Genomic DNA, 19,768 nt, shown 5'->3' with positions numbered 1-19,768 from the left:
TGAAACACGACAATCGAAAGTTCGGTTTCTGCCTCTCTATTACTCTTGCTTATTCGATCGATAGAGGCAAATAAAGAAATTACGATTTTCGCGTTTTGCGGTAGGCCACCTGTAAACAAACCGCCTTGGTGCATCAATGTCTCTATGATTTACTAAACAAATTAGTGCTGCACTCTGGCGGCAGAACATTGCAGTAATACTCCCTACTGTATAAAAAAACAGAATAGGTAATAAAAATAAAAAGAAAGCAAATGCCAAGGCTTTCTGTTCAAATGATATATTTATTTACTTTTCTTATTTTACTTAGAAGTAATTACATCTAATTTTGGTGTAAAACGGCAGTTTATTGCCATTATCGTATAGGTACAAGAAAAATTCTATTTTCAATTTAGTTTGTACTTTAGAAAAAAGATTTATTAATTGTAGAAGAGATGTAAATAGTAAAGTAAAAAAATCGTGCTTTGAATTTGACAGCTGATGTAGATGGCTCTGTACGGCTCCATACATTATGCGGTAACTCTGGTTGTCAAAAGATGGCTAACCGGATACTACAAATTATAGCACCATCTACTTAAGCTATCAAACTTAGGGGCCCGTCTTTTTCGTAATCTGTACATTTCTACAACTGATAAGAATAAAGTACAAAATAACAGCGCAAAAAAATATACAACGGAATGTCTCAAGTTCGTTATATTAATATTAATTATACGCAAAATTAACCCGTAGCAGTTATCGCTGGTTTTATTCATCTGTTTCCGTAACATAGTTTGGTTAATTATTGGCTATTGCAGAGTAAAATGTATGATCAAAATTAGATGAACAATAACAGGGTTGTTTAAAAATGGTACGTACTGCCATTGCTCTTAAATAAAAGAGATAACTACCTGTACTTAAAATAACATTTATCAAAGATTAGCTCAATTTACTTGGCAATCTAAAAAGCTAGCTAAAATTAAGTATACTTCTATAGCTAAATTGGAACAAGATATAGGTATATTAAAAACAAAATAAAAGTATCATATTTATAAATACAAAATAAATGAATGGTGTATGAAAATATATGAGTATGACAATGCATCTTATTAAGAAACGAGTTCTCTACAATTCATTAAATTACAATAAAATTAAAAATAAATCAATTATAAATCTCTCTTGCGGTCAACTTCCTTATTGCCATATTGTGCAAGTTATATCTCTAATGAAAAAATAAATACAGTATGTCTAAATAATTGTAAAAGCATATTATATAATATATCGATTCGCATTTTGAGTCTAAATTAATATCCTCTTATCCACGTATGTAAGAACTGCGAAATAATTATAAATAGATTAACAAAATTAATGAATTATCATATATTTGGACCTCAGATATGCAGCAGCTGGAGAAATTAAATGTTTTAGACCAGTCTAGGCAAGATTTCCTCGATTCTAAAGTATTTTCCAAATCACCATGCAAGCACAGTCATAACATCTATCCTTTTTCAGAATATTTTCTTCTAAGCAGGATCCGTCTTAGCAGCAAGATAGCAGAATGGTCAATGGATAGATGTACGTAACTAGCCCAACCCATCGAATGTAAAAAAAAATCGCAGCTCTTACATACACGCCCCTTACATTATAATCTGTGGCTCGGGCACAGACAACGCGATGCTTTTATGTGGCAACACTTGTCCGCCGTTGACGTAAAGCTCGTCCTTGACTATGACGTCTTCGCCAAGTACGGTGCAGTTTTCCATGCGGACCCAGCGGCCGACGACGGAGCGCCAGCCGATTATGCAGCTGTCGAGCCACGCGTGCTGCCGCACGCAGGCGCCGCGGAGGACCGTGCTGCGCTTTATGCATGCACCTGGAAAAAATGGAATTTAATCTTAGCAGTCTACGGACTGTACCTCAGAAACACAGACAAAACATCCACCAGACTTATCATAGTCGCGCTACCCCCTCTGCCACGCATACGGTAATTTTACTCCATGTTCGAGTCGAAAGTGTCTTTGTGTGACGTCCGTGTCTTTGAACGGACCAATCACGGCACGGGACTTCGCTCACCACATCCCGCGCACCCTCGCATTTTTGGAATCATGGGTTGCATGAAATAATTGCTCTAAACTCGGTCTAGAGGATTCCTAGTCTATGCTCAGAAAAAGGTGACAGATCAGCTCAAATCCTGCGCCAGCTCCGATGGCTTACCGCGAAACACGAAGTCACGAAGTATACTTCTGAGAGATTTGTGCCCATACAAAAAAATAATCAGGAGAGACAAATTAACATCATACTAAAATTTCGTGAGATTTAACTGAAACCACTTTTTCCCTATGTTTGCTGCGGGGTCCTTTCATTGAACTGAATAAGTACTATAGGTAGTACCTTGGGCCTTAGGAGGATATTACTATCAGTAGACGTTTGGCTTTTAATAACTATGATAATATTGATAATAATTGAATCTCACCATCCTCGATGACGACCCCAGGGCCGATGGTGACGTTGGGCCCGATCCGGCAGCCCTTGCCGATGGTCGCCGTCGGGTCGATCAGCACGTTGCCGACCACGCCCGGACCGTCGTACAACTTGTTCGAGTCCTTTTGACGTAAGCTGTTCAGGTAAAGGCACATTCCTGAAAAAAATATTAGGTAGTTTATGGTAGTGATTAGCAGCAAAAGCTGCATATGTCATTATGATACATACTTATGATGACGTACTTACGTCTTAACAAAAAACCGACCAAGTGCGAGTCGGACTCGCGCACAAAGGGTTCCGTACCATTACGCAAAAAACAGCAAAACAATCACGTTTGTTGTATGGGAACCACACTTAAATAATTATTAGATTATTACATTTATTACATTCCGTTTTTAGTATTTGTTGTTATAGCGGCAACAGAAGTAGCTATCACGGTTCGTGAGATACAGCCTGGTGACAGACAGAGACAGACGGACGGACAGCGGGGTCTTAGTAATAGGGTCCCGTTTATAACCCTTTGGGTACGGAACCCTAAAAAGAAAGACTTGTTAAAAATTCCGTTGAAATTAGAACGGTAATGTCATAATATTAAGTGTAACATCGAAAATATCGAAAAAATCGTCAGATTTCTTGAAGGTTTGTGTTGATATAGCCGATCTATATTTGATAGTATGAATAGGTAAATCCACTCATTGGTTCGCCTGTAGACCAGTTCAAATGAATTTTAATTATGTAGCTTGTTAAACTACCTACCTCAGTGACATAGTTGACGGATCATTAATAAACTTTATTGCTATGTCATAAGGTCTAATTTTGAATTTTCCAAGTTTTTGCTATTTAAACAGCTGCACGGTAAAAGAACAGTAAAAAATAAGTGCCACATTTTAATTACGCTCATAATAAGAGTACGTAGTTACAGTCCTGTACGCAATATTTTATCGATGTTATGTTGGCAATCATCCAATAATTATATCAACCCTTTCCCTAAATTACATATATTTTATGTTTATGTGTTATGTCCATGCGACCAAATCCATCTACGGAAAAATACGTTAGTGTGCGGAATTCCTGCAGACATATTGAGCCAACTTTTGTGCTTACCGGTGAGGAAGTCCTTCGGCTGCCCCACGTCCATCCAGAAGCCTTGCAGCTCCATAGCCAACAGCTGCCCATCTTTCGACATGAATGGAAACACTTCCTTCTCTATTGACATGGGGCGCAACTCTATTCTGTTTAGGACTGATGGGCTTAGAATGTACATGCCTGAAAAAATAAATAACACAACTTAAAATTATGTAAAGAAAAATGTATTCAAAGAAATTTTTGTTAATTTAGCGTTTAATTTTATATTCACTTGCAAAGTCCACTTTGTGCATGGTTAAATAAAACCCTGATTTGTTTGAAAGGTTTTAGTTTCTTAAATTGTAACCGAGTATGTACATCTTGGAGTGCAACCACAATTTTGTACCTATGGATGTGATCCTTATCACCTGCTTTTATGAATCCATTGATAATAAATAATAAATATTAAAAAAAAAGCTTGTAAAAGATATATTTACCAGCATTAATTTTATTGGAAATGAATTCCTGGGGCTTCTCCACAAAACTCTCAATCTGTCCATCCTCTTTATATACAACAACTCCATATTTTGATGGCTCCTCTACCTTTGTAACTACAATTGTTCCCTCCTGAAATAAACAAGAGCGTCATTATATAGATTAGACATTTACAATTACTGTATTCAAGTAACAATTATCACTACAGCTTATATAACAAAGTCCCCCATGCTGCGTCTGTCTGTTTGTGTGTTTGTATGTTCGCAATAAACTCAAAAACTACTGTACGTGTTTTTAATTTTTATACGGTTTTCACCTATCAATAAGGTTTAGGTGTATATTGTTAACCCATGCGAAACAGGGGTGGATCGCTAGTACACACTAATACTATAGAATACTTGGGACCCATTTAGAGGTCATGGAATTCAGTAACTCTGATTTCAAGCCTATTTCTCAAAAAGTTGTAACTTATAAAACAAATATTTGCGAAGTAAAGTGGGCCTCTGGTCCACAGATACAAAAAACCTACTCATGCAATGAATGCTTATTGGTAGGGGCACCTTTTTAGTCCCTTATGAATTGATGTTAATAAAAAATATGGATAACATCAATGCAATATTATGCTATTAAAAATATTTTTCTAATGATGTAAACCTATATCATATTCAACCTGTTTACTCAAGTGTTCATATTCATACAAATGTAAATGAATATATTAGCACAGCTACAGAATAAATAATGTCATACATATATCACTTTACAAAATGAATAATACCCATGTTCACAAGTCTACATTGCAACATAGAAAGTAGACAATAGTATTATCACTATCACGGACAAAGTAACAGATCATTATTCATAAGTCTTATTGCAACATGATAAGGTTTACAATTGGCCAGCTAATTATGTTAATGTACATACATCTTGAGATCTTGCCAGCAAGTATGAAATAGAACCAGGGTCTAACTCTATGTATGGCTACAGTGGCGGATTTGCCACCAGTCTAGGCCCCAGACCCTATAGCCGCCCCTTTTGCAGCACCCATCATATTGACTACATTTTAAGTTATTTCTTGTTATTATCAGCAAATTTATTGGCACAATTTGCCACCCCTATGTTTTTGCCGCCCTATGCCCAGGCCCAAGGGTATTAGGGCAAATCCGCCACTGTATGGCTATTACTTATAGGAAATTAAAGCCCGGATTTTTTTTTTTGTATGTATCCAAATCTATATCAAAATTGCTTTAATTTTTACCACCCTGTAAGTTTCCTTCACTCTACATCTAGGTCATAATAGTGTTGTTATCAGTAAAGTCATTAAATGGTATTAACTAGCAATACACAGCCATATTGCAAAGCAAATCTTGAAGATAATTATTATTGAGCTTATTAAGATAGTCAACTTTTAATTACTATAATCATTTCAGTTTTATCTATTCATTATACTTCCACAATCCACATCAATCATCTTCATTACCTTCGACACTAAAGGATAAACTATGTATAGTTAGATCTCCATAAGATGTATTAAACTGTAGAAAGCGGACTTAACACTTTGACTACCGAGAACCCGCCTGGTAGGCACTCGTAATGTTTGCTCAGATGCCAGACAACCCGCCCAGCGGGTTGTTTTGTACGCAGATATAGACGACCGGTTTCTGGGGTAGTGCGCCGTTTTTTACCCGGTTGCGAGTGTTAAATAACATTTGGATTTGGATACCCCAACTATTTAAAAGAGTTAAATAAGAGGTGGAAAGAGTTTATTCAATTTTCATTTTCTTTGCATGTACCTATAGACTATGTTGGAGTAGAGATCCTCATCAAAAATAAAATTTTACTACATTTTAAAAATTAAAATTGAAATGTGTAGTAATTACCTTTCCATGTGATTTGTGAAACTTGTAAAGTTCTTTGAATGGAAAGTCGCAAATGATGTCAGAATTGAGAACAAAGAATGGCTCGGAACTTTTGCTCAACAGAGGTTTTGCCAAGGCTAAAGGCCCCGCTGTGCCAAGAGGTTCCACTTCATGGGAAAATGTTAGGGACACACCTAGTTTGGCCACCTTCTCTGTTAACTCTTTTTCCATATCTTCTGCTCTGTATGACACAGCTAAAATGACCTGTAAAAAGTAAGAATCTTTATAAATAAAAATTACAAATTCAGAAGCATTTCAGGTCTTACATACATTCTATTGTTAACTGAAGAAGATTTTTTTTTAATAGATCTATTGAATTTGGATCATACATTTATTATGTTGTTACCTGTGTTACACCAGCCTCCACTAAAGCTTCTATTTGATGCAATAGAATTGGTTTGTTTGCAAACTCGACCAGTGGCTTTGGCCTACTTAAAGTCAAAGGTCTCAAACGAGTCCCGTAACCACCAACTAGGATTAAAGCCCTCATTTCACCTAGTTTTTTGTCGGTGCCGCACATTTTTCTATAAAATAAGGAAACCTACTTATCCACCGGATTAATTACCACTTTTACAATTTATTGTATTGTATTAATTACACAACAAACAAATAGGTATATGTCACAAAAATAGGTACACAATTGCCAATTCTTTAATGTTATGAATTCCAATTCCACGAAATTGTTTCCTATTGGATTGGTTTCTTTATTTTTCTAGTTTGCTTTTTGCAATACACATACACTGACTAATTTACACGTCATACAAAAAGTCAACCTACAATGAATACTGGCTAGTCCGGCGGTTTTTTCAATAACTCGAACAAGAAATGCGTTCAATATTAATACAAAGATGTTTGATAATTGAGTAGCGCTCTTATGAAATACATCTTTGCAGAAATTACAGTTTTTATATTTTAATATTCATGTCTTTTTAAATTCAAATACTAGCTTGCTTTTTACTGTTTTTTCCCAAATCAATAACAATGAAATAAACTGAATGCGTCTATTACGTAATCGTCATTATCTGTCAGTGTCAAAAAACATCTTGGCCGTGTCTCCTCCGCCTCAGAATTCTCCTTCACGATGGCTGTCTCCGTTCGGATTTTCTCTCGTTTTAGAGGTAATTAACACAACTATGCAACATAATTAGATTTATCTTTATCTACGGGTCAAGTACTGGCATAGGGTTCTCGTAGCGATGACGCGTGTGACGTGATAGTTAACGTTCCGTTCACTACAACGGTGAATATGTTAACCTTCCAATGATATTAACACCTATTTCATAACATACTGGGATAGATTGAAGCGGATTATACCATATATCTCGTACTCTAATTACAATTTACAATCAACGAGAGTCCGCCGATCAATGTCGTTTTCATCAAGTACAACCCTAGTTATGATCGCCGAGACCTTCATCTATAAATATCTTGTCTATTCGTAGTTTATTCATTATGCTAATTGGTTCAATGAGACACTTTTTAAGCTGGTACATAATTCGCGAATTATATGCCCTAATACACAGATTGGGCATGTCAATCAATACTTGACCTTTGATCAATCAAACAATCCATCAAGTGTTATCAGAAGTTTTGTTAGTAAATTGTATATAAACTGATACATCCGGCCTTTGACTCTGGTCAATGTACTAGCTACTGTTTCAATTGTATGAAACAATTTAGAGGTGATAGTAGATTTAGACTAGTTAGTTGCAGTAATGTTTTGTGCAGAAAGGACTGTTTTTTTTTTACTAAATTTAACTGTGATACTATGGAATTTGAATGCTTCTCCGCATGATTATGACTACTGATAACACCAGTATGATGTTAAAACTATGATTAGGAAACTAAATTTGTCTTAAATATAAAGTGGTTTTAAGATCTAGAGACATAATTATTAATTAATAGAATATTATCAAATCATGTTGCTTGCAGTAGTTAAAAATGTTAAAACAAAAATCCTTTTCATGTTGTGTTGTGCCAAGCTTTATACCGGGTGTGGCCTGCAATACGAGCAAAAAATTGAACTGTAGCCTGTACTCCTCATACCGACCAACATTTGTTCAGCAACTTTTAAAAATAGCTTGTGGTTTAATTTTTAATACACTCTAAAGTTTATTCTAAGACGCAATGTATTGCAAATTTTGTTATGTTTAAAGCATGACAAGCAACGTCACTCACAAATGATATGGCATGGCGATGGCGTCCATTGAAGATAATATTTATTTTGTATGAAAAATAGGAAGTCTAAATACTTCATAATTTTTAAAAGTTGTTGAACAAAAGTGTCACCGTTTGAGGAGTACAATCCATGTTTTAATTATTAGCTCGTGTTACAGGCCACACCCGGTATAATTTATGATAAATGGAAAGTTAGGTAAAGGTATTATAAAACAAAGTCCCCTACCGCGTCTGTCTGTGTATCATTATGTATGTTCGCGGAAAACTTAAAAACCACTGAACGGATTTTTGTGCGGTTTTTACTTATGATTACAGTGATTCTTGAGAATGGTTTAGGTGTATAATTTGTTAAGGTTTTGTGTAAAGTGGTTGAACTACCCATGCTAAATTACAATGGAACAAAAATAAGTGATTCAGATTGCTGTAATTGTTCAAGTAATTATATTGATTTATGATTCTTTTGTGTTGTGCATTATCCTGACATCTTGGTTCTGTACATTTTAATTCAAATTGAAGCAACAAACATCAAATAGATATAGAATAAATAAATTATTTAAAAAAATTATTTAAATAAATTATTTTAAGTATTTTAAAGACTAAAAACCATTACTTAAATGATGCAATGGTTGTATAGGGTACAACACTGCTGCACCCTGTGTTCAGGTGTGAGGTTTAACAGGGTTGTAGGGCTTATTTACCTATGTTTTTTGTCAAAAAATAACTTCTAACTGAATTTAATGAAAAATCATGTAGGTTGTTAAACTTGAAAAATGTCTATTTATTGAGCATGTTTTATACTTTAACAGAATAAACATTTTGGCATAAATTTCATTTTTGGTACAAGCTTTTATCACTGACTGCACTTTTCTTACGACAGACAACTAATACTCATCGAGACAATTCTAAAAACCCCTAACACAATTAGGTTGCGTTGTTTCATCACAGAGTTCCTATGGCCACCTCCTGTCTTCATCATGAGATCAGCTCGATGGTACCATAATATTGCATTGTCATCCGATTTATTCATGCATGCAAAATTACAGTTCAATCGGAAACCGGGAAGTGGATCAAATTCAACTTGCAAGATTTGATTACAGACAGACAGACAGACAATGGTCAGAAACTAAATAAAAGCTTGCTAAACAAGGCCTATTTAATTTCAACTTACATTCATTAAAACATATCAGACTTCATTTGTTATGTTCTTATGTGTTAACTTTTTATTTACAGATGGTGTAAAACTAGGTAACGTAAGATTTTATTCGACCCCATACCATGAAACACGAAAAAACCTCAAATTGACATCCGAAACAAAATTAATAGTACAAGGTTTCACTGGCAAGCAAGGCACTTTCCACAGCCAGCAAGCACTCGACTATGGCACAAAGGTTGTCGGTGGTGTATCGCCAAAGAAGGCGGGTACAGAACATCTTGGAAAGCCAGTGTTTAAGACCGTGAGGGAAGCAAAGGAGGCAACGGGGGCGGAGGCGACCGTGTTGTTTATTCCCCCGCCGGCGGCAGCCGCGGGTATTCTGGAGGCCATTGAAGCTGAGATGCCGCTCATTGTGTGCATCACAGAGGGTGTTCCACAGCATGTAAGTTTATCCAACGTAGGGTGGTGGTGACAAACATCTGGGACAGACTTATTGAATTTTTGTCTTTATTTATTCATTACATGACCACTCTGACGACTTTATTCGCATTATAAGTTTAGTCATTCAACTGCCCTCACACCTCCATAAGGGGAGGTGTACTTACGAGTTACATAGGTATTAAATATTGCATCCCTTACTAAATGGCACCCACAAAAAATAAAAATTATCATAAATGCCTTATTCTAAGTTGTTAACCTATTACTATTATTATGTAGTCATGCAGACTAACATTCACATTTTGAATATACCTAATTAGGATTTTCTTTGAATCATTCTACCCAGTCTCTGTTATAAATAATCATGTGTCTTTCAATTCATCATTCAATTCACACGAAAAAAAAGGAAAATTAGGTATTAATAGCTTGTAGTGAATCTGTAATATCTGTATGACTTCATTATTAACGCTTGCAAAATCTGCGATGTTCGCTAGTAAAAGATATTGCATCACTCTTGTTTACTACCTAGGTAGGTATCTACATCACCAGATAAAGACAATTTTTTTCTTCGCGTATGTGATAAAAACATCGTACTGAATCTTACTTAATCGACCAATAGTAGACCTTATATCCTTGTGATAAGGTTTACAATAGTCAGGCAGTTCAAAGGTCTCTTCCCCATTCTGCTCTCTGGATATTCACATTATAGAAAATATTTTCACGCAATTAACCACAGCTATGCTCCTTCGTTTTTTATTACTAGAGTTTGCAGCATTTTAATTTTTTTATGGAATCGGTTTTATTTTTTCCTAATTCTTATAATAAGTTTCCTTTAATTTAAAAATTTCTTCTTCTGTATAAATGGAAAGTTAAGGCTTGGCCACATACAGAGCGCGACGCAGCGCCGCGTCCACGCCGCGCGACCGCGGCACATGCTAACAGGTTACCGACGTCAAACAGACTGCGTCCCGCCGGTATCACGCCCCGCTTCTGTCGCGCCCCGCGCCGCGCGGCCCCTTGCGTCCGCGCGGCGCGTGCGCAGCGCTGCGCCGAGCGAACGCGGCGGCCCGCCGCGTCGCGCAAGGTCACATCAGTAGGATCGGACGTTAGGCAGCGAGCGGTGCGCCGCGTTCCCGCGCGGCCGCGCCGCGTTCACGCGCGCCTTGAGGGCGTGTTGAGAGCGTGAGGCCGGCGCGATCGGCGCGCGCCCTGTTTGACCAGGCTTCGCGTCGGCATCACACGGCGCGGACGCGGCGCTGCGTCGCGCTCTGTGTGTGGCCAAGCCTTTAGTTGACCCCTTGGTTAGCTATATATGGTTAATTAATATACAATAAATTGTCATCATCATCTCCTATTCCTCATCAATCATCTATTCCCATACTTAGTAAATAACCCTAGATCCACGGAATTTCCAGGACATGGTACGGGTGAAACACGCGCTGCTCAGGCAAAATAAATCCCGGCTGGTCGGACCCAACTGCCCCGGCATCATCGCGCCAGAAAAATGCAAGATCGGCATCATGCCCGCCGCCGTCCACAAGAAGGGCTGCATCGGCGTCGTGTCGCGTTCCGGCACCCTTACCTATGAGGCCTGCCATCAGACCACGGAAGTAAGTAGAAGATTTTGTAACAAAAAACCGGGCAAGTGCGAGTCGGACTCGGGCACGAAGGGTTCCGTACCATAATGCAAAAAAACAAACAAAAAAAAAGCAAAAAAAAACGGTCACCCATCAAGTACTGACCACTCCCGACGTTGCTTAACTTTGGTCAAAAATCACGTTTGTTGTATGGGAGCCCCATTTAAATCTTTATTTTATTCTGTTTTTACTATTTGTTGTTATAGCGGCAACAGAAATACATTATCTGTGAAAATTTCAACTGTCTAGCTATCACGGTTCGTGAGATACAGCCTGGTGACAGACGGACGGACGGACAGCGAAGTCTTAGTAATAGGGTCCCGTTTTACCCTTTGGGTACGGAACCCTAAAAATAAATGTAGAGGCTTGTAAAAATACGGGTGTACAAATCATTTCACTACATTTGTTGGGACGTCAGTCTTTCCATGACCACAGCTGGTACAACTCAGCTGAAACGTCGGAATTAAAGGTAAAAACAATGAAATTATATCGCGGTAGACTCGTTTGTGTAATTAAATATATGTGTACAAAACGCGAGAGTTATATGAGATGGGTTGTATCAGAATCTTATCACGGAGGCACTATTTCCTAAAGGCCTACTAAACTTCTAACATAAGTAAATAACATACGAAGTATGGAATAACCTCAGAGAAGCAAATGATCAAAGTCCTAACGATCCATAAACGTGCTTAGTGTTAAAAACGGTCAAAATTCATGAAAAACCTTAATTTGGCAATAAATCGAAAACCGTGCCACTTTTACTGGGGTCATGTTAAGTTGGTTTGGGTCCTCTTGACCTGGTCTACCTCCAGTGTCACTGTGACGTGTCACTTATGGGACACCCTGTATAAATGTTGCTATTTCTATTTCCAGACCGGCCTAGGCCAGACCCTATGCGTCGGCATCGGCGGCGACCCGTTCAACGGCACCGACTTCATCGACTGCCTGGAGGTGTTCCTCAACGACCCGGAGACCAAGGGCATCATACTCATCGGAGAGATCGGAGGCAACGCCGAGGAGCTCGCTTCCGAGTACCTCATTCAGCACAACACGGTAACTATTACCAAAGTTAATGTTACAAACAAAATGGTCAAACAATAGATGATATTGCGAAAAAAGTAAACAGATCAATTTAATTAATTCGTAACCTCGCACTTTTTTAAGGGCAACCATGATCTTATTTACAGTTATAGTTAAATCTTTAATTTATATATTCTTGTAGATTAATAATGTTTCTGTGAAAACAACTTTCGTAAATGAAGACAATTTCCATACACACAGCGCTGCTAAAGTACTTTATGAATGGAATTCGTTCATTGGGTATACACTTTTGCAACACGCTTTAAATACGAGTGCGTTATCAATATCCAGATGGCGCCTCAAGAGTACATTGACATAATAATATATGATAATAACCTTACATTACCATTTCTTAGCTAAGAGTTTGCCCACAAACCTGCTCATTTTCTATTTTGAGTTGTTAATTATTTTTGTCGCTTGACAGTCAAAGGTATGGATCTACAATGGTGCCCAATCCTAAAGGTTTACTTTATCTTATCTCACATCCCATTTACATCTCTGAAGTTATATCATCTGTACAAAATCAACACATTTACTTGTAAAAACAATCTCGAATTTATCGACCATCATCAGTTCTAACAAATTTTATCTGTCTCAGTATATTGATTTATTGGCTTCCGTGGCTAACTTCGTGTCATCATGGATTCATAAATTTTGATTTAAATTTTAGTGTGTATCAGAGTTTGAATTGTACATTGTAGTGTCGTAAGTATTTCGTCGTATTGATGAATAAGTACAACATAGTATTTCATTAGTTATAACACACAATAGTTTGTTTGTAGATAACAACGTTAATTTTAAACTTCCGTTTGAAACACAGTGTGTTTTTGTTTGAGTATGTACTGGTGTAGTTTGTAACTTTGTAATCACAAAGTTGACATCGTTACGTGCCAGTTTCTGTCATGTAATCTGTAATTCCAGGGCCAGAAAGCCAAGCCCGTGGTGTCGTTCATCGCGGGTCTGACGGCGCCGCCCGGCCGGAGGATGGGTCACGCCGGCGCCATCATCTCGGGCGGCAAGGGCGGCGCCATGGACAAGATCAAAGCGCTAGAGAAGGCCAACGTCATCGTCACTCGCTCCCCCGCCAAGATGGGCGCCGAACTCTTCAAAGAGATGAAGAGATTAGAAATCGTCTAAGAAACTCTGGTTATTGTCACTTTATAGACTTTTAGAAATTATACATGTATGTTTTCAAATGTTGTTTCTATGACTTATTTATTTAACGCCTACAAGGCATGCTGTCACGAGCCTATTGACAGTATTAATTAATGTTTTACCTCTAAATGTCCATTAAAATTAGACTGCCGTCGAGCAAAACTGTAATTTATGAATTTGTACAGATAAAGCTTTGTTTAAGAACAATTTTAACAAAAGTGGTGCATTCTATACTAAATATTATTTAACATTATCAACAGCATCTGTGTATTGTTGCGTCTGTGGCAGATTTTATCTCATAAATGTGAAAAATGTATGCACGAGGTTGTCTTAAATTAGAAAGCACATAGTATTATAAGAATGTTATTAATGTTACCTATTTACGCTATTCTCAATTTGCTACGCTACGTGGTTAAGACAACTTATGAATATTGATTGCTGTTTTTGGGCTTCACTTTATGTGGCAGGCAGGTTCTAATGTAATGATATTAAATTAAAACATAACATGTAATGTTAACAATATACATGATAAACCAAACTAAAATGCTTTTTATTTTAATCAAGTAACAGGTATTCAGAAATACACCTTTCTCATAAATTCAGATGGTCCTTTCTTAATGACAATGTTATATAAACTTATAAACAAGGATTGGTAACAATTCTCAATTCACGGCAAATTAGGTATTAGCGTAGACTAGGAATCCTCTAGACCGAGCATAGTCGCGCTACCCTCTAACGCACACGGTAATTTTACTCCATGTTCGAGTCGAAAGTGTCTGTGTGACGTCCGTGTGTTTGAACGGACCAATCACGGCACGAGACTTCGCTCACCCCCGCATTTTTGGCATCATCGGTTGCATGAAATAATTGCTCTAAACTCGGTCTAGAGGATTCCTAGTCTATGGGTATTAGAAAAGTTATTTGTTTGTATATTATAAAAATAATGCGGTACCTACACACATACATCAAATAAGTACCTAGTTAGTATTGATTTCAATTTTCGCTCACACATTTTAACATAACAACCTCAATCGCTTATACTTTTAATTGTACAGACGTTTCGAACGTGTCTACGCGTTCTTAGTCGCATAAAGACTAAACCAACCAAGCATCCTCCCCTCTAGCTTGTTTTGGTCTTTATGTGACAAAGAACCTAAAGACACATACAGAATGTTAGGAACACATAAATAAATGAAAGTAAATGGTGCATAAGTCACCATACCTGTATTGAAGAAGCTAAGATGCTAAAATATACCTATCTCCACAAGCACTCCTTGCCTATATAATAGCCAATATTAGCTTTGCCTAAGTATTGTTATTTTCATGTTTGAAGTTCTGTTGACCTTCCAGCCCTAGTTTGCCGTGAATTGCATTCCAATGTATACCTTATAAACTATAACACATATTGTTTCACAGTCTACTGTCAGATCACAGTCATCTTCATCGACTCGCAACAAGAGATAAACAAAAATAAACAATATATAATACTTAACTGAATATGTTTTAAGCCTTTGGCTTATTTTCAGTCTGGAAAAAATACAAATACTACTAGGTATATTAAGTAATATTAAAGAGGGGCGGGTAGTAATAGTAGCGGGTAGATTGGATGTTTCAAAAAAGTAGTCAAATTAAGATGGTAGATCTTGAGAGTTCTTAAAACTTTTTTGTAGTCTAGCATGGAAGACTGAACATTTTGTGACTTAAATCGATTTTTGTCTCTACTTTCCCTTAAATTTCTAAACTTAAGCATAACATGCCGTAAGAATAGATATTATTTTTGAGACCCTCAGTAACAGTCAAAAATTGAGAAAGAAACTAAAATCTGTCTCTTCTCCCACCATATCCACCGCCACCCCCGTAGCCACCATCGCGACCGCCACCGCCGTAGCCTCCATCGCGGCCGCCACCGCCGTAGCCTCCATCGCGGCCGCCACCCCCGTAGCCTCCATCGCGGCCGCCACCGCCATAACCTCCTCCACGACCTCCGCGACCACGTCCGCCGCCACGGCCCCCACGCCCGCCTCCTTCAGCGTCCCGACGCAACTTCATGGCTTCAAACCTCTGTGCCATTTGCTCCAATTCATCAGGAACTTCCTGATTAGCCTCCTCAAGAATTTTTATCAACTCCCTTGCGTGTGCCCAATCATTCCTCGCTATCAATGACAGTGAAATGCCTGTCTTTCCTGCCCGACCAGTCCTGCCTACTCTGTGCACGTACTCTTCGATGTGACGCGGAAAATCCAAGTTAATAACGTGAGTGAGGTCCTTGATATCTATTCCTCTGGAAGCAACATCAGTGGCAATTAAAATGTTAACTGTCCCATCAACCATTTCCTCTAAAGCCGCTTCTCGATCACTCTGGTCTCTGTCTCCATGCAAAGCTTGGCAACTAATGTTTCTTATTGCCAGTTCAGTAGAAATGTGGTTTGCTGTTGCCTTCTTGCCACAGAAAACAATCACCTTGTCTGTAGGCTCCATGTTGTTTAAGAAATCTAGAAGATATTGCTCTTTGTCATCTTCCTCAACAAATACAACTTTTTGTGTCACTGTGTGAACAGCTGCAAGATCCAGTGATCCCACATTAACCTGGATAGGGTCCTGCATATAGGACTCTGCTAAGCGCCGCACACCTGTGGGCCAGGTGGCTGAGGTCATTACTGTCTGGCGGTCAGGTCTGACATCAAACAAGGATTTTCTGATTTGAGGTTCAAAGCCCATGTCTAACATTCTGTCAGCCTCATCAAGGACAATGTACGAAAAGTTTATGATGTTCAAGTGCCTAGCCATTATAAGGTCATTCAGTCGTCCAGGAGTAGCAATGACAATGTCTACACCTTTGGACACTACTTTGATTTGTTCTTTACGGTCTCCCCCTCCATATAAGCACACTGACTTAATGCCTCGGTATTGATACTTGGATGCCTCTTTGTCAATCTGTAAAGCTAGCTCCCTGGTGGGAGCCAATATAAGGACGGATGGACCTTCTCTCTCTTCTCTTGGGGTAGTCTGACCATCAATATGTATTAGAGCTGGCAGAAGGAAAGCTAATGTCTTGCCAGTACCGGTTTGAGCAATGCCTATTAAATCATCACCTCTTAGTAGAACTGGCCAAGCCTGGCTTTGAATTGGAGAGGGTTGTTTAAAGCCCTGCTTATAAATTTCCTCCAGAATCTCAGGGTACTGGTGGAATGCTTGTTCAAATGTCAGAACTGGATTAGGAATAGGCCTTAAACCAGGTTTTTCATCAAAAGTTCTCTTTACTTGAATATCATGGTTTGCTTTACGCCAGCGACTAACTTCAGCAGGCGGCATTGCAGCTACTTGAGGATCTTCCTTATAGAAATCTTTGACAATAGGAGGTAGCTTGCTCCATCGCTCCTTCTGACTATCTTCATAAAACGAATTCAACTTTGACCAGTCAATAACTTCCACACCATTTTCATTTTTTTTCAAAAACTCGCCAGACTGAGTACTGCTGTTACTGGTGTTCAAATCTCGTGATCCAGCAGGCTTATAGTCTTTGACGAGATCTTGAATCATGTCCTCAACCTTTGCGATAGCCTCATCAGTACCCGTCAACGTGATTTCAGCTTCGTCGCCGCTAGTATCTCCGATTTTGACTTTAGCATCAGATTCAAATTCCAGATCTTTGATTTTAGACCCACCCTTACCGATTACGCGACCGATCTTTGAGGAAGGGACTGAAATTACTTTTCTGTTACCTTCGTCTTGTCGTGAAAAATTCCGGCGATCTCCGTTGCGCCGGTCGCCCCCATCCCGACGATCTCTGTCTCTATTGTCGCGCCGGTCATCGTAGTTACTAGTCTGAGGGCCACGTGCTCTCCAATTGGAATCGTTACTGCGTCCTCTGCCTCTGCCACCTCCTCTCGGACGGCTGTCGTATCCTGAAGTTACGGGTGCTGAAGGCATCGCCGTAACCGGTTCATCTTGCCATTCATCATCTGCCATTTTGGTTTTATAAATATATCAAACCTTTAGAGTACTCGTATATTTCTCCTTATTAGTTTTATTAGATACGCGCGACTAGCAAGTCTATTATACTAAGGTTTTACTAACATTAACATGTTAAGTAAAACATGCTTTTATTTTCAGATCGAAATTTGTTATGAACATAGACAATTGAACAGTTAAACTTTTTTTAATTTGTTGTTTGCTTTTAAATCCGCAACACACTACCGTACCGCATCGCGATTTTCGCCAATCTGATTAAATTGCCCGATCAAATCAGGACGTGTGGACCAAGGCCCCAACGTTTTCTGTTCACTTTGACGGCGCAGCAACTAGTATCATTTCTCTCTCCTCGCTCTTTTAAAAATGCCGTTTGTCAAAAAAGGACAGCCATACTGTTGACAAGATGAACTTTAAATCTAAGTGTTGCCTTTTTTGATGCATCCAGGCTGTGTATTGTGCGTAAAAACGTGTATGTGTGCTCTTTTAGGGATGTGAAAAGTCGATTTTAATCATGTTATATATCGATAAACGCTACACAGCGGAACGAAATAGCTATTAATTGAAGCTTCAATATCTTTGTTAAACATAATTGAAATGCTAATTAATAATAAATATATTAGAATATATACTTGGTCAAGCAGATCTTGTCAGTAGAAAAAGGCGGCAAATTTGAAAATTGTAGGCGCGAAGGGATATCATCTCATAGAAAATTTGAATTTCGCGCCTTTTTCTACTGACAAGATTTGCTTGACCGTCTATAATAAAATAATTCAATTATTGTGGAACACATATTTTGGTAGGTATTTATATATTTTAATTTAATATCTGAACTTTCCCTTAGTTCCCTGCTGGGGCGTGACGAAAAATTGTGATCTGATAACCACAATAAAAAAATAAAAGCGTTTTTGTTCATTTTAGGTATCGTTAAACCTTTGAAGTAAAATTAAAATTGCAAGAAATGTCGATAGTTTATCGACATGGCCACAAGGTGGTGTTAAATTGTTAATCGTACACTAAACAAAAGTAGTAACAGTGACAGCTCGCTGAGACGTCATCTCTACATATATGTGTATAGGTATTATAAATCTAAGGTGTGGACGCAAACGCTGATTTGTCTCGCCGATAATGACCGATATTACCGATAAAATGAGGTGCGGAAGCAAGAATACAAATTTGTGACGTATTTTCCATGTATTTTCGTTCTGGGGCTTTTTTACTATTTAGAGGGCTCGAATATCACCATAAATCTAAAATTGGTGATTAATTGGAGATTGACACCAATTTCATTTCTGATCAAATCGATCGATTTGATCATCCCGTCTGGATATCGCTTAAATCGCAGTAGTCTGTGGAGCCCTTGACTTGAGGTACTCCGTTCTACATTGTCTCTGCTTCGTGTTTCGCACAAGGCTCCTACCTTTTCTGTTCTCTTTGACGGCGCAGCAACTAGTATCATTTCTCTCTCCTCGCTCTTTTAAAATGCCATTTGTCAAAAAAGGACAACCATACTGTTGACAAGGTGAACTTCAAATCAAGTGTTGCCTTTTTTGATGCATCCAGGCTGTGTATGTGTGCGTAAAAACGTGTATGTGTGCTCTTTTAGGGATGTGAAAAGTCGATTTTAATCATGTTATATATCGATAAATGCTACACAATGGAACGAAATAGCAATTAATTGAAGCTTCAATATCTTTGTTAAACATATACATAATTGAAATGCTAATGAATAATAAATATATTAGAATATAATAAAATATTTCAATTATTGCGGAACACATATCTTAGTAGGTGTTTATGTATTTTAATTAAATATCTGAACTTTCCCTTGGTTCCCTGCTGGGGCGTGACGATAAAATTGTGATATGATAACCACAATAAAGAATAAAAGCGTTTTTGTTCATTTTAGATATCGTCAAACCTTTGAAGTAAAATTAAAATTGTAAGAAATGTCGATAGTTTATCGATATGACTTTATCGACATGGCTACAGCAAGGTGGTGTTAAATTGTTAATCGTACACTAAACAAAAGTGGCAACAGTGACAGCTCGCTGAGACCCCGTCTCTATATATTGTAAGTCTATGGTTTCGCATGTGTTTCGCACTCACACACCCACAGATCAACACACCCACACTACTCTAGAAAGCATTATAGTGTTGCGTTGCATTGCACTTCTTTCACACACAGTGTCACACTTGCAAACGTCACATTCATGTCACACTGTTCC

General features: G+C 38.1%; 3 protein-coding genes across 4 annotated transcripts; 1 reads left to right on the top strand and 2 right to left on the bottom strand.

The window, feature by feature from the left end:
- Window positions 1-261: 261 nt before the first annotated feature.
- LOC134667953 (mannose-1-phosphate guanyltransferase beta) lies at window positions 262-6,703 on the bottom strand. The gene is made up of 6 exons (XM_063525385.1): window positions 6,277-6,703; window positions 5,892-6,134; window positions 4,017-4,146; window positions 3,559-3,720; window positions 2,447-2,611; window positions 262-1,846 (listed from the first exon to the last, which is right to left on the bottom strand). The coding sequence occupies exons 1-6, from the start codon at window positions 6,448-6,450 to the stop codon at window positions 1,611-1,613; spliced, it is 1,110 nt and encodes a 369-aa protein (XP_063381455.1). The 5' UTR covers window positions 6,451-6,703; the 3' UTR covers window positions 262-1,610.
- Window positions 6,704-6,925: 222 nt separating this feature from the next.
- Window positions 6,926-13,612, top strand: LOC134667939 (succinate--CoA ligase [ADP/GDP-forming] subunit alpha, mitochondrial-like). 2 transcript variants are annotated; one of them, XM_063525371.1, is made up of 5 exons: window positions 6,926-7,048; window positions 9,339-9,703; window positions 11,115-11,309; window positions 12,210-12,389; window positions 13,338-13,612. In XM_063525371.1, exons 1-5 carry the CDS (start codon window positions 7,012-7,014, stop codon window positions 13,551-13,553), a joined length of 993 nt encoding a protein of 330 aa, XP_063381441.1. In that variant the 5' UTR covers window positions 6,926-7,011; the 3' UTR covers window positions 13,554-13,612. The 2 variants fall into 2 exon arrangements, with proteins under 2 accessions (XP_063381441.1, XP_063381433.1); XM_063525363.1 differs by having other exon boundaries at window positions 12,210-12,404; window positions 13,344-13,612.
- Window positions 13,613-13,873: 261 nt separating this feature from the next.
- On the bottom strand, window positions 13,874-17,630 carry LOC134667930 (probable ATP-dependent RNA helicase DDX43). The gene has a single exon (XM_063525354.1). It carries the CDS (start codon window positions 17,538-17,540, stop codon window positions 15,387-15,389), a length of 2,154 nt encoding a protein of 717 aa, XP_063381424.1. The 5' UTR covers window positions 17,541-17,630; the 3' UTR covers window positions 13,874-15,386.
- Between the last annotated feature and the right edge of the window lie 2,138 nt (window positions 17,631-19,768).

The sequence above is a fragment of the Cydia fagiglandana genome, chromosome 1 (assembly GCF_963556715.1).
Source record: "Cydia fagiglandana chromosome 1, ilCydFagi1.1, whole genome shotgun sequence".
Classification (NCBI taxonomy): Eukaryota; Metazoa; Arthropoda; class Insecta; order Lepidoptera; family Tortricidae; genus Cydia; species Cydia fagiglandana.
This window is presented reverse-complemented; position numbering and strand designations above follow the sequence as displayed.